Genomic DNA, 16,299 nt, shown 5'->3' on the forward strand with positions numbered 1-16,299 from the left:
CTTTTGTTCTATTAACAAAACTTCGGACCAAAAGTATACGTGATAAAGAGTTATGAAAGGCTTTTGAAAAGCTATGTAAATATTGTTAAATTTCTATTTACATAAGGCTCGGGTAAGTTTAAAATAAAGAAGAAAAAATCCGAGCGAGATTCTTGTTCATGTCTTCAAAAAATACATAATGACCAATTTTGACAAAAATATAGTTTGATTATTCAAGGATTGCAATAACTAACACAGTTTTCCCGTTGTCTTAGGACGTGAAATGTTTGACTTCACTGAACGTTTCAGCTAAGTATGTATGACTGACATCTAATGACTGACTCAATATGAAAAGCAGATCCTTAAATTAAGTTCTGCTCCCAATTTATATTGTTCCAATGAGCTTTTAAGCTTGCTTACTGTTCGTTATTTTGATATTTCATCTTGGCATAAAGAGGCGTAACTTTGATTAATCCTAGTCAAACCGGTTACATTAGTTGTTGCAAAAGAAAAAAAAGAAATTGAATGATTATATGAAAAATATGATCGAGGAAAAAGGGTGTCAACATCTATTATTATTTATTTATTCATACATCTTATCGCATTTCAACAATAACATATAATACAAAATATTACATATAATGGCATTGTATAGCAGTCTTCATAGATTACATATATGTAATGCAATAGAACAATAATGATTTCATGGAGAATATCCATATGTACAAATTTAAAAAACAGATGACTTCTTGATATATTTTTACGAAGCTTTTCAAAATGTGGACAAATTAAAACAAAATGGTATTCATCCTCTATATCACTTTTACACATTCTGCACATTCTACTCTCCCTAGGTATTTTATTATGTCGTCCTGTCTCAATTTCCAGATTATGATATGAGAGCCTGATTCGACTAATTTCCTTTTTGTACATGGGCGTACAAAGATAATACTGTAAAGAAAAATTGTCTATTATATGTTTGTAAATATTACATTTTGATGAATACTTGATTTCTTCCATAAGATTTTGAACACAAATGCCATTCAGTCTTTGTTTAATAATTGGGAAAAAAATTCTAGAACAAGCTCTATCTTGTTCACACAACATGTATCCTAATCCAATTTCATACAAATTTTCTTTAATACAAAAGGCCCAATTTTTCTTACTGTTTTTATTCTAGATCTGTCACAGTTATCAAAAAGTTAATCATAACAGTTTCTTATTATTCAATTTTCACTAAATTAAACCTTAATTGAACCAAAATTTGAGCATTCTATACAATCGAGTAATTTTCATAGGTAGCCTTCCAGTTTTCTAAATACACTGAAGCAGAGTTTGTGTATTTCCTTACGCCTAAAACAGATTTTTTTAACAGACATCTAATTGTCAGCATGCCCATTACTTAATTGTAAGTTTCCAAGATACACGCCCAATAATTTCAGTGTCAGTATAGAATGTCAAAAGAATATCCTTATTATAATATACATGTATTTCAAAAGTTGAAAGTAAAAGACGCAACTTTTAGAAGAAAATAATAAAGAAAGCGTTGAATATATAAACTAAAATGCCAAAGTGACATATACATGTAAGTAGGCGTAACCCAATCATCAGTTAATCTTAAAGTTTCACTTCACAGCATGTCCGGTATATTATGAACGAGTGTTACCATAAACCAACATTACCCAGCGAGCGTGGGTCTGTATCTTGTAAAAAAAGCAACATTGCAATTCTCGTTAACGAAAATAATCAGTTAATGGCTGATTAAATTAAAGACTGGAATTGGGAAGAAGAAGGTAATTGTTTTGTAATTACCATTTCTGTATACATTTAAAAATATATGACATTTTTTTTTTTTGGTTTTAATTCAAAGAGTAGATATGGAACTTTATGAAAAGCCTAGGCCTAATTAGATGGTTCTTAAAAAGTGCAATGTACTAATTTTAAAAGAATTCAAGTATTATCAAAATGAAATGAGCACATAACTTTTGTAATGAATTGCAAAACTGTAGACTTACTATGTTTAAGATTATTCAAATACTGGCACATACCAAGTTAATTTTTTATCTAACTTTTTCAATTTAAATATGCACTACTTTGTTTTTAGAAATTAATTATTAAACGCAGCACTGATTTCATAATCACATTAACGATGTGTCAAAATTTCAGCAATAATCAAATTTTAGTCTTAGTGGAAATGCACAATTTTATAAATGCATAGGAATACTGGTATCGCCTGTCTATATGTATAATTTGTTTTCGCCTTTTACATTTACTTTTAATTCCTAGAAGTGTTTTATATTAGTGTTAGGAAATAAATATAACGAGAAATATCATCAAATACCTTCCATTTCTGTCGCCATTTAGGTTCTCTACTTAAAACAAATAGTCTAAATAATCAAGGAAAGTCTTAACCACGAACTAATTGCAACAGAAACTATTTTATGAAAATTATTACCTTGCAACGTATGAACATTTGATTTTAAAAATGAGGTCCGATTACAGAGGTTTTGACTCGTGAAAGAACTCTGCACAGTATGGCGACTACGGTAATTGTTCAACAACCAACAGCAGCTGCTGTTCCCGATGATCGGCTAATGGTGACTGACATTAAAGGTCATAGAGAGTGGAGTACGGGGCTGTTTGACATCTTCTCCGATATCAAAACGAGTAAGTGTCAAAATTTCAACCACAACAAAGTTGTTCAATCGTTACATTTAATTTAGAGATGTAATTTTTTTTTCAATAATGTGATCATAGAGGCCCAAGGGCCTTAATGGTCTCTTGAGTATAACATAACCCTGTCAAGAATCCAGTCCCGTAGAACGTAGTATAGTATTTTAATATAGTAAATATTCCTTTAGATGTCCCCCACCACTTCTGTCAATAGAATCCTACCCTAGCACCATCCAAATCCGCTCACCCAGGGGCCATGAATTTCACAATTTTGAAGGTTCGTTTATCTGTTTGATATTCAGGAATAAAGTAGAAGATTTTGAAAACTGCATCAATTTGATGGTTTTGTCCCTATCCCTCAGGCTCTAAGGTAGGGGTGGGGAGTGATCAAGAAATTCACAATTTTTGTTCCCCTTTGCTCATAGATGATACAAACCAAAATTTGTTAGATGGTTAAGCGGTTCCAGAGAAGAAGTGAAAATGTTCAAATAATATCTGACGACTTACAACGCTCGACGACAGACGAAAATAGATCACCATCGGTCACTTGAGGGATTCAGATCTACTTATATTATATATCATATTATTTTTTTCCATGTTTGTTTGTTGTTTAATGTCCCTCTCGAGAAATTTTCACTCACTCGTATGGAGACGCCACCACTTGCCCGTGGAGAGCTGCAAATTTTGACCTATGCTCGGCAATCAGGGCCATTGAGGAGTGAGGGATCTTTTTCGTGCCAGCACCTACTGCGACACGGGACCTCGGTTTATACGGTCTCATCCGAAGGACCGGTCTCCACGTCCCACAGTGGGATTCGAACCCGCGACCTAAGGATCAACTCCTTACTCCGCGACTCTAGAGCAGACGCTTTCACCACTGAGCCACGCGGGCAACATTTTTTCTATGTTGTATATGTCAAATCACACATAAAATATTGCTGTAATTTTAGTTATAAAATATCATTTTAGATCAACATTTGCACTCAATCAAGATTCAACAATTGTGTATATGAAATAAAACAAACAAACAAAGAAACAAAAAAGCGTTACTGTAATCAATATCTTAATATCGTACAACTAATTTTCTTCCAAGACTCAGAAAGCGTTGTGTCCATAGATTTTTCACAAAACAGTAATTTCTTTGACAGATAAAGTGGGAATTTGTACTTATTATTCTCTTGTAAATCAGTTTGAAAAAAAAAACCCATTCATTTTATCTCGGCATTAAGAAATGATGAAGAAAACGAACATACTAATATTGTATTCATCAAGAACATAATTTTTGCTTGAAAACAGATCTAGAACTGACTTATTGAAAATCTTGACGGCATAGAACAATAAAGTCATGCTTCTAATGTATGGCATTTAAACAGGCTTACTTACATTCTTCTGTGAATCATATGTCAAGTGTAATTTGGCCACGAGGACCGGCGAGGGTGGCTGTATGCCTTTCTGTGTTACTGGAGCAATGACCATCATGAGGAGCAGAATAAGAACCATCGGGGGAATCAAGGTATTTCATGTCGATTGAAAAATTCTATAATCTATTACAATGTACAATGTATATGAAACGTTTTCCTTTAATAACGATAATTAAAAAAAACCATCAACCACAATTTCTATATTAAAATCATTTTTTTTTTAATAAAAAGTGTTTGTATATTTATGCAGGGTTCCGCATTTAAGGACTGTATGGTAATAACTTTCTGTCAACCATGTGCAATATGCCAGATGAATCGAGAACTTGACCACATGGGTGTTCCATAATTTTGAACAAAGAACTTTACTCTCTTTCATAACTTCTAATTTTTATCTACAATAACTGATATTTTTTTTCCTATCTGATTGTTTTTAATTCGAAATAAAAACAAAATTATTCTATAAATATTATTAACTTTAGAATAAAATTATGTGTACAATGATCATTGATTGCAACGATTCACATACAATGTATGTGAATCTTTGCAAGCAACAGTTTCCTGGAAAGAACAGAAATACTTCACTTAAAGATATGTGAAGCCATGAATATGACATAAAACTACAAAACAAAATCATCAGAAATACTATGAAATTGAACAAAACGTTAAATTGAGTATGAATGCATATGCTGCATAGCTTCCATAACAAGTAGCAAACAGGAATTCCCTTATTTTAAGCCTCTTCGAAAGGCTTTCGGGATGAATTGAAACCTTTGATCGAAGTTTTGTATTAGTTAAAATGCTCCGTAAATGTTAAAGCACTAAAAACCTCTGATTTCAAATAACATTTTTAATCATAATAAAAAGTAAACAAAACAAGGGCACAGCAAAGCGGAGCATTCCATCGCAAAGAGCATATCTATGGATCAAGGCAGTGTTCGACATCGATCCCAGTGCAAATTACGTCACCCTTTTCGCACATGGACAAAGTGACACACACACACAAACTAATACACATACATAAGCGCGTTACTATATCCCCTCCAACTCCGTGCGAGGGGATAACAAAGGGTTAATTAAAGCTCTCTGTTAACCAACATTTGTATGTATTCAAAGAAATCATTCAAAACAGGTTTATAAAAACTTATAAACTGAACATATTGGTGAGAACTATTAAACTGTGTCAAATGTTTTTCATCTGCACATGACATTATCATTCCTATTCTGTCATTAGCTTCAATAAAATTAAGATATTTAAAATCAAAACTCATGCACTGATACATATTGGTTACAACAGTTTACAATTACTTAGACAGGGGTTCACTGGGATATTTGACTGGGTACCGTAACTAAACCGTGTGTAATACGTCTGTGGTTGAATTGCTAACTGTCATGTCGAATTGCTACATGTAACTGTCATGTCATAGCCTTCTGCATTAAATTATTATCATCTCGAAGGTCTGCTTATTCCCCGAGAACTTTCAGTATACTCTATGACTAAGTTAAGTTGAATCACGATCACACTTATTTAATTTTCCAATAGGTGTGTGCTTGTTTTTGCTTGGTCCTTTTAATAGCATGTCTCAGAGAAAATCATGCAAAATGGTCCGAAAGCAAGTTTCTCTGATTGCCTTCAAACTTTGTGAGCCAAATCTAGTATGCATAAATAGAAATCAGACAAATTTTTATTGTGCTAATCAAACCCGTCTAAGTTGTATGGCCTGTTACTAAAAATAGCTCTTATGCAACAAAATTTGAGGTAATATTTTAAATTTTTAGTCATATTTAGAGGAGAAATAAAATTGCAAGTCTAAAAATTATTCAAAGAATTTATTTTGTAGTAAAAGTACAAAGGTTAGTTCTTCTTAGATGCATAGTCAGGATGATTGACATCCATTTTGTTTTAGTGCAAAAAGGTCATAAAATTGGCACTGTTCCAATTTTTGTAAAAAGTGACATTTTTCTGTAGAATTGAAATAACTCTACCAACCAAAGTGGATATTTTAATGTAGTTAATTTTATTGCTTATTGTAAAGGATGGTTATGTTAACAAAATATGAAAAAACTGCTGTTGGCAAACTTACATTTTAGTAAAAATTGAAAGACAAACTTTGTCAAATTTTCACATCAAAGATTTCAAGAACAGTTAGCGCTACTCATAAAATACCTAAAAACTTCTCCAAAAATACAAAAAAATAATTTATAGGTTTTTTATATCTGCATTTTAGAATTTAAACATTCATAACTCACAATCTAATAGATAATGACTTTGAATCCAAATAATACATCAAAAAAAAAGGGGGGGGGGTTGTATTTATGAATCTCCTATAATCCATTACATGGATAATGTACAAGCCGTAAAATACTTGTTTACTCAGAATAAAAAAAATCCATTGATGGTAATCAAAACTCAGCCATTGAATTACTAAGACACACGTATGTATTGATCACCTAACTTTTTGTTATTAGCCAATGAATTTATGGCATGAATTCACCATTAATAGATGTGATTTTTTAAACGTTAATATTTCAATCTTTTGACAATATTTTTTGAGAGCAGATAAATGAAACATTTCATCACACAAGTTTATCACGTTTTTATTTTCTGAAATTTCCTGTTTCACAATATTTTATGCATAAAAATTAATCTTTTTTCATTCAAATATTCAAAAAATGTGACTGGTGATTACTCTTATTGGTTGATCTTTACATACAGAAAGCACCATAAAAGAAATAAAAATATTTAAAAACACAAAGTACGTGTCAATGATCAAATTTTTGAGATATTTTGTTACAAAATAATCTAAACTTCCTTTGTTATTTTTCAATTTTATATGAGTAAACAAGTACCTTAATTAACTTAATACATGTATAGTTGTATACATACTTACTAAATATTTACAGAAGTAAACACATAATTCAGCAGATGAGTCATTTGATAAACATATTCATTTGAGTGTTTATTAAGCAGAAACAATTTCTGCAAATTTCCAATGCATCAATACAAACATTTTTTAAAAATATTTCAGACAAAAACTGCCTTTTTACTGCAGGAGGTGCAATGAATTGGATTTTTTTGACAAATGTGAGACAAAAAATCCTCTATTCTGTGAGCTACTTAACCATTCATGTCTTTAATAAAATTTTTCATCATTTGAATCTCTTACTTTCTTCAATTCTTCTGCCATAAAACACAATCTGGACAATTTACTATTCTTTCACATTCTTCACATATCACATACATGTACATGTAATCCTTCACTTTCTGGTAGAATCTTTTTCTGCATTATAATGCCCAACCAATTCTTTTTCCTGTTGACTCTCACTGGATTCCATCAATAACTGTTCCTGATAGGACACTCTACAGTTTGTATCAGTAAATTGTGAAACTCGCTAATGCTTTCACATTTTGTGGCATACAAATTTGCAGCAATGTTCTTACTTTATTTTGAATTCGTATACCGTAATAAGTGTTATTTCCAACTGCCAAATGTTTTTCAAGATTGCAAAATTTGCAAATACTTTTTGGCCTGAATTCAAGGACAAGGAATTTCCAGTAAAGTTAATATCGGGTCCACATGAAGGGCTCCCTGGCTGTCGTGTCCGGATACGGAGAACATGTGTACTCTCAAACATTATAGCCCATGTTCCAGATAAACTATATAAATCCTTACTTGGGGACTATGTTGTCTCCCCTGTATGCCTAAAACCTATTTTGTATTCATATGAAGCAGAATTTATTCAAAAGCTTCTACATGAGAAGAAGAAAACACTTGCTGTGGCCTTCAACTCGACATTTCGATATATCGACGACCTATTATAAATTAACAATAGTTACTTTCATTTATATGTCGACTCGATATATCACAGAGAGCTTGAAATAAAAGAGTCCACAGATTCTGACACATCTGTTTCATGTTTAGATATTTTACTAGAAAAAGACGTTGATGGTAATCTAACAACAAAGCTTTTTGATAAACGTGATGACTTCAACTTTTCAATCGTCAACTTCATTTTCTTATGTAGCAATATACCCATATTACCTATATATCGGGTTTATGTCTCTCAATTGATTCAATAGAGCATGCTCTACGCATGAACAATTTTTAAAACGAGGCAAGCCATTGACAAACAAGTTGATGAAACAAGTTTTACGGTCGATACAATGACCTTGTCAGCATATACAACCTATCATTAAGTCAAATGCTGACTGACGTTTTTCATACTTATTGTTAGGCCATTTATACATTGAACTGTCGACGGATTTTTTCTTTTTTTTTTTTCCCCGATCATGACAATTAGCACACGGCGGGTGTGACCGGTCGGCAGGGGATGCTTACTCCTCCATGGCACCTGATGCCACCTCTAAATTTTGAGGTTTGTGTTTGCTCTGCTCCAAATTTGTATCGTTTCATTGGACTTTCAAGATTGCATAATGTTCTTTATCTTCATATTTCATCTAAAATTTGCGGACAAGCAGACGGACGGACGGACAGGGCTAAAATTATATACCACCGAATCTTCGAATCTTCGGGGCATTAAAAATGAAATCGTAAAAACTAACTAACTAAAAAGATGCAAAAACAAGAAATTAGAAAAGACGGATGAATATAAGTTTTTTTTTTTTTTTTTTTTTTTTTTTTTTTTTTTTTTTTAGATCGATCACTATTTTTTATCTTCACCTTTTCACTTCTTTCTTTGATAAGAAATTTTAAATTTAGAAAGGATTAAAAAAGAAGTGTGGAAATCAAGATTAACCGACAGAATAAACATAAATATAATCTTAAATAATATCTTAAATGTCTTATGTCCGTCCGCTTTTGTTTCAAGAAGCGTTGAATTTTAAATAAGCGAAGAATTAAAAATTTATCATCGTAATAACACATTTTAATAATTGCCCTTATTACGTTCTTTATGTTTGACCTTTTTGTGTTGCGACAGATTGCACTATCTCTTACTTTGTCTTTCGAAAACAAATCATATCCAATCAAAATACTTAGGAGATTCTTTTTATCATATGTTTCTACCCATTAGATTTTTCTTCAGTTGCTTAGCAACGTCAACTAAAATTACGCCGCTATAAAGAGTGCAAAATAAAATGAAGAAAAAAGTGTGCTTTTTGAAATTAGGATCTCTCACTTCAATGATTTTCTTTTTTTAAAATATTTAGAATTCTACTTCATTCTTCCATGTAAAAAAACTACAAACAATACAAATCAAAACAATAGGACATAATACACGGACTCTGGAAATTCCGGAGGAAGGAGCAGACGTCTAAGAGGAGAGGAGTAAACAATTCCTGTCGACCTGAGGTAGAAGGAATATTCCGTAGTCAATTTGTATGAAATATGTCCGTCAGGATACGACCCAAGGATTGGTTGTATTTGCAGATATGGTCATTAATGACCATAGAATTTACAAAATGCTGACTTTAAACGAGGTTGTTGAAATCCCTGAAAAATCATTTTATTTGTCAATAAACTGCCTCGATTATAAATTGCTCGTCATCAGAAGATGCTCTTGAGTATCCAGTCAGTTGGGAGACATAAACACCATATGCAGGTTGTAGTGAAATATTATTACATTAATTAGTAATCTAGATTAATTAAGAAAAAAATACAACAAAATATACCAAGGGAATATAATGTAAAATGCTAAGGCTACTTGCTACTTTTTTTTAAAAAAAAAAAAAGAAGAAATAATTGATCTATGTTTATATAAGTAAAATGAATAAGGTTAACCACTTAAACTTACTTTTTATGCAAGATCTCTGAGTAGTGCCCTATAGTGTGATACAAACATTGTATAAATTTTCTAGGAATATAACAAAAAGTTAAAATTCTGAATTTACAATTACTTAATGTTTTAGAAATTTGATATTTGCATCTTTTTTCAAAAATAAATAAATAAATAAAATAAAATAAAAAAAATAATCGAATTGTATGGAGATAACGAACAGTATTCAAGTCCATTAAACAATACAAATTTTAGAGTAGAGCAAACACGGACCTCTAAAACATCAGAGGTGGGATCAGGTCCCATGGAGGAGTGAGTATCCCCTGCCGACCGGTCACACCCGCCGTGTGCTCCTTATCATGATCGGGAAATAACGGAAAAATCCGTCGACAATTCAGTGTGTAAATAATGGTCTAACAATTAGTATGAATAAATTAAAAAATATATATACCAATAAATGCATCCTATTATTTTATTAGTAGCAAGTGTCCATAAGATTTAATAGGGGTATAAGATAACAGCTTATGACAAAATATACTTTGCTTGTTTAAGGATTGCCTTAAAGAAACTGAAAAATTAATCAAACTGGGACACTTTTTCTGATGAAGTTTTTGACATTACCTCCATGTTTTTACTGAGCACATATGACTAATATGTATACTTAATGGAAACAATGACAATACAGATATAGATAAGAAAGTACAGCCTTTGCTCAATCTCATTTAAGCTGTTTAAAGATAATGTCAGCAAAAGATGAACTTGAATTTCTAGGAAAAACCACAGGAGGAATAGCAGGAATGCTGTCTTCATCTAGAAGACATATAATTGTGGGCACCTCTCCAGTATTGTACGTTTACTAAGAACATAATTGATTATTCTAGTGTTTATAGAAAATTTCAAAATAATCTCTTTATACCCCCCCCCCCCCAAAAAAAAATGCAAAAGAGAAAATTTCTCACAGAATCTATAAAAATTGTTTATATAAACTAGAAAGAATGATTGACACAGATTTGTAAGTAGCGGGCAAAATATCATCATTTCTATAGCTTCACTGTACTTCCCGTTTACATTATCTTACCCGAACATTATCTGCGCTTGCTCAGGTCTGCATCTTGTACTTAAAGAAGCCTTTGAATTATTGTATCATTATAAAAATCTAGTTTGGTTTGTAAACGCTATAATCATAAGGAGAAGGTAATTTTCTACTTACTACTTTTAAAATACTTTTAAGAGCACATGTTCAAAGACATTCAATTGTGGTTTGAATTCAAAAAAGGTAAATATGGGTTGTTTTTTTTTTTTTTTTTTTTGAAAGGCTTATATCGTCTTTAAAATTTACAAATCATACCTTCATGTATGAAGATTTACTGATTATGATGAGTAAAGAGCTTAGGAAATACAATTGAAAACTGTAGACTTTTCTAGATATTTGAATACAAATCTGTTAAAAAATGGTAATTAAAAAAGATTAGCTTTCCATGTTACTCTCATGGAAAGATGTACAATGTACATGTAATATATACAATTAGATGTCTACAAAATGTCCATGATTTTAATTATAAAACTCTGAACTGATTTCATAAATGTCATGCATGCAATTGAAAGAAATATAAGATAAACACTACCCAGCAATATAATTAAATTTAAACTTAGAAATGGAAATCTTCATTCCTTTAGATCGAAAATATGTTTAATAGGCATAGGACTACTGATTAAAATTCACCTTACTTGATTTTAGAAAAAATAAAGTTAATCAAATTGTCAATTCCCTGCTCTCTTAAGGTTTCAAAATAATAATTAAATAAAAGAAGAAAAATTGCTTCCACATAAGTATTTTATCCTTGGTACCGTTTTTCTAAACTACAGAAAGGGCAGTTTACCCCAAAAGTCGATTTAAATTTTGTTTACACATCAGCGTATATAGAAGTACATGTAGTTTATTATGATTTTCTCTAACTTCGTTTTTTTAATTAACTGATATGTTTCATACCAGCTAACATAACTTTGCAGTACTTTGCAATTTGATTGTAGGCATGCGTGTTATATATGCTACTTGCTTGTTGAACAACAACATGGTAGTACGCCTCTTACGTTTGGCTCAGAGTCATTCAAATTTATTGTTAATTCTGCGCTGGACTATCACGTATATTCTCTCTCGTCTTTTAATTCACCATATCTTTTTTTATTGCATAATCAATTTTGTCCTATTCCTGTTTATCTGTTTTTCTTCTTTCCTCAACCTTTATATCTGGGTATAACTGATTAAAAAGTTATTTTCAATAGTACTCTGAACACAAAAAAGTAAAGATATCGCCTATTTTACATACTTATTACATTCCTTTGAAGAAAGACTCATTTGTTTTAGTAAAAAGAAATAAAAGGATAAAAGGATCGAGACAAGATAGATGACAACTAACGTGGTCATTGTTCAACAGCCTATGGCTGTAACTAATAATCCACTGATGGTCACGGGGATAAAAGGCCACAGGGAGTGGACCACAGGGCTCTGTGAGTGTGAAGACAAGGCAAAATGTAAGTGTTTCACGTTTTGGTCATATCAACAAAGTTGTCGAGTTACGTACATTAAAAATATTATTCTTTGTCTGATGTATGAAATATATGGAGATAACGAACAGTATTCAAGCTTAAAAGTCCATTAAACAATACAAAATAGAAGCAGAACGAACACGGACCTCCAAAAGATCAGAGGTGGGATCATGTGCCATGGAGGAGTGAGCATCCGCTGCTGACCGGGCACACCCGCCGTGTGCTCCTTGTCATGATCGGGAAATAACGGAAAAAATCAGTGGATAAATCAGTGTGTAAATAATGGTCTAATAATTAGTATGAAAAACGTCAGTCAGCATTTGACTCAATGAAAAATTGTATTTGCTGACAAGGTCATTGTATCGACCATAGAACTTACAAAATGATGACTTTAAACGAGACTGCTGATATTATTGTTTCATCAACTTGTTTGTCAATAATTTACCTCGTTTTAGAAACTGTACATACGTAGAGCATGCTCTTGCGTATCGAATCAACTGAGAGATATAAACCTCGTATGCAGGTGATGAACGTATATTGCTGCATAAGTAACGGAAGTTGACAATTGAAAAGTTAAAGTCGTCACGTTTATCTTAAAGCTTGGTTGTTATTAGATTACCATTAACGTCTTTTTCGCACAATTTTCATTTTATCTTTTCATGTGAATATTTTATTTTTTATGTACTTACTTGGTCTAATCCGAACAAGAAAGTGTTTTGAGTGAAATTGAATTATGCTAGAAATTAAGATACCAGTATATTAAAACGCAGTACTCTGTGAGCAATTTTTTTTTATAATACAAGGCACGAGTGTATGTGTTATTAAAAATTAGATTTATTAGCGTAAACTATGATTATGTCTTTAATAATAAAGTTTCTCTCAAAAGTGAGCCATAGCCAAAGAAGAAAAAAATGTTAAGTAAATGTTTTTCTATTACTGGTATCTACAAAGATTATCCCACTTCCTGATTGTTAAATACAGACTCATATAAATGTTATGTTAGTTCAATTTCTAATCCTAACAACTGTATAACGAGTTAAAACTATGGTTGTAAATAACCATATATGTGATTTAACATATAATATTCTCGGCCAACATAGCTTTGGAATCCGTCGTTTAATCTATTACCTATAGCTAGTCTGCGAAATGCCCTTTGGTTTTAGAACAATTAGTTTACAATAGTTAGTCATAATAAGATATTTCTTATGTAAAAATATTGTTTTCTTGTAAACATTTCTTTGATAGAGAAAAAAAGATATGCTCACAGAGGGTTTTATACAATCTACCTACAGAAATTATTATACCTCATTATAATTATTCTAAACAAAAAATTATCTGATAGGTTCTAGATTATCACGTGACAGAACCATACATCTTCATATTTTCCTGTCCTTGTCATGCTTTTCATTATATTCAACCTCTTCGAAGACTTAGTGCATTTTCCCGCAGAAGTTATCGTTCGTTTAACGAAAACTCCCGAGAGAAGTAGACGTCACAATAGCCTGGTTCACGTCACAAATTGCTGATTGTTTCATCGGAGTATTATATGCGCAGTAACTTTACGTTAAAATTGAAAGTGAATTTAAGAACGAGGCCGAATTTAAAAGTTTGTGTTTTTTAAAAAAAGTTTTTACATGTTTCGGTATAATAAACATTTATTGCATGAATGTTCGGGAAACATGAAGATTTATTCAGCCAAGAAATATCATATTCCCTTCGGGCGAAGCCCTTGAGGAATATGATTTTCTGGCTAGATAATATACAATTATAGACTTCAGTGTAGGTCGATATGTGGTTATAAGGACTCATGGTAACTGATATTGACCGAAGACACAGAAAGTGAAAGCAACCGAGCCTGCGAGGTCGCTATCATTTTCTGTGTTTGAGGTCAATATCAATTGCCATGAGTCCTTATAACCACATATTGACCGTTTACTGAAGTCCATAATAGTTATATTATATTATCACTCAAAGTGAATGCACAGACACAGTCCAAACTGAACAGACTTAGCTGCCATTACGTCACAATGGTTAAAAACACGCTTCTTATATTATGACGTCACGTTCTACGTAACTTTAGTACAACCGAACGGTGTGTCGTGCGATATCATTTTCCGCGGACGCGCTTTCGGGTCGATATCACAAAAGGAGGAATATCACGTGACGTCCTTTCAGCCAATGAAAATTACGAAAATAATCTTCTTATATAATATATCTTCATATTTTGAATGAAACACATTCAGTGAGCACGGAGAATCATTTCTGCACTAGGTCATACAAAGGGGAATAATAAAAGTAATAATGAAATAGTATTCTGAAACAGGCATAATTGGATGGTGCTGTCTACCTTGTACACAGTGCAGACTGTCGAGAAGAACCGGGGAGTGTCCCTTAATGACATTCTTTGTTATGGGAGGATCAACCTTGCTACGAAGTAGGATTAGAACCATTGGAGGAATTAAGGTTAAGTTTAAGAAAATCCATAGAAAATCGATTTATAACTTGATTTGCTTTAATAAATTGTAGAACTATAATTTAGATCAACTCATCAACTATATGATTATATATATATATTTTTTTTTTTTGGTAATAGGGGACTGTCTCAAACGACAACACAATAATGAAGTGGTGCTTTCCATGTGGAATTTTGCAAATGGAAAGGGAACTCGACAATATGGGAGTCCCATAAAAAAGATTCCTGTTCTTTTAACTTTGATATCACCATACATTGCAATATAATAAAAGCAAAATGTATACCAAAAGTTTTTAATGTGTGTTTAAAAAAAAAAAAAAAAAAAAAAAAAAAAAAAAAAAAAAAACATGTATTACCTATTAATTTATTCTCTGTAAATTAAGTAAAATACTTTTCGATATTTTCAAATTCTGTACATAACATTCTATTTAGGTTAGTAAATCAATCATTACTTTTCGATATTATAAAATTCTGTACATTGTATTTTGTAAATCAAAGATTATATTTTGATATTTTAATTATTTTTTTAAATTCTGTACATTATATTTATAAGTAAATCAAAGATTACTTTTCGATATTTTCAAATTCTGTACATTGCATTCATTAGTAGATCAAAGATATGGTGAATATGATTATTTACAAGAGGCCCATTAGCCACAGCGCACACCTGATTCACTTTAGTGCTTCTGTTCTCAAAAAAGGGTTAAAAAGACTTTCCGAATTATTTCCCTGAAAAACGTTTGAACCACTATTGAGGCTGCATTGACAAAAAATTACAGTTACCTAAATTAAGTATCGTAATACTTTGATTTATTAAGAAATTTTACTTTAAAACTTTTTTGAGATTTTGCAGCTTAATAACTCTAGAATTCAATATCTATGATGTAAAATTTTGAAATAATATGTGAGTAATATAATTGTAGAAAATGAAACATAAAAATTAATTCATAGTAAAACGTCTTGTTTTACAATAGTAAAAACTTTATAGTTAAAACTATAGTTATGTATATAGTTAAAACTTTCATTCTGTAGTATACTATAGTAAACTATAGTTAATTTTAGTAAGCTGTAGTTTACAATATTTTGTTTGGGAGGTGGTCTGCACTTTGCGAATTGGAAATGGTTTGGAAAAACGCAAATCTTTTCTATGTTGGGATTAACAGGATTTTTAGAGAGTTATCCCAAAAGTGTGCATTTTTGGCGATTTAAGGTATGTCACTCATCAGCTTAAAAATGGTCAGAACCTCTTTATGCAACATTTTCAAATGCAATTTAATTTCTAAAAATAACTTTGAATTACTCAAAATTATACAATATTCAATATTCAATCAAAAACGAGATCTAAAAATCGACTAGAAATAAAATTTATAACAAACTATTTCTTGCTGTGGAAGGATATTTTCTCAAATTTTCAAAAGTTTTATTGTATAATAATGGCACCATTTATTTGTACTCAGAGAATTTTTTCATTAA

The 16,299-nt window shown here is 31.4% G+C and overlaps 1 protein-coding gene across 1 annotated transcript; it reads left to right on the plus strand.

Annotated features, from left to right (window-relative positions):
- The first annotated feature begins 1,744 nt into the window (after positions 1–1,744).
- LOC133186011 (placenta-specific gene 8 protein-like) lies at positions 1,745–4,471 on the plus strand. Its single transcript, XM_061321292.1, has 4 exons — positions 1,745–1,778; positions 2,501–2,646; positions 4,026–4,165; positions 4,324–4,471. Exons 2-4 carry the CDS (start codon positions 2,514–2,516, stop codon positions 4,417–4,419), a joined length of 369 nt encoding a protein of 122 aa, XP_061177276.1. The 5' UTR covers positions 1,745–1,778; positions 2,501–2,513; the 3' UTR covers positions 4,420–4,471.
- The last annotated feature ends 11,828 nt before the right edge of the window (positions 4,472–16,299 follow it).

This window comes from Saccostrea echinata, unplaced genomic scaffold (assembly GCF_033153115.1).
Source record: "Saccostrea echinata isolate AGI-Se365-2 ecotype Australia unplaced genomic scaffold, CSIRO_AGI_Sech_v1 ptg000012l, whole genome shotgun sequence".
Taxonomy (NCBI): Eukaryota; Metazoa; Mollusca; class Bivalvia; order Ostreida; family Ostreidae; genus Saccostrea; species Saccostrea echinata.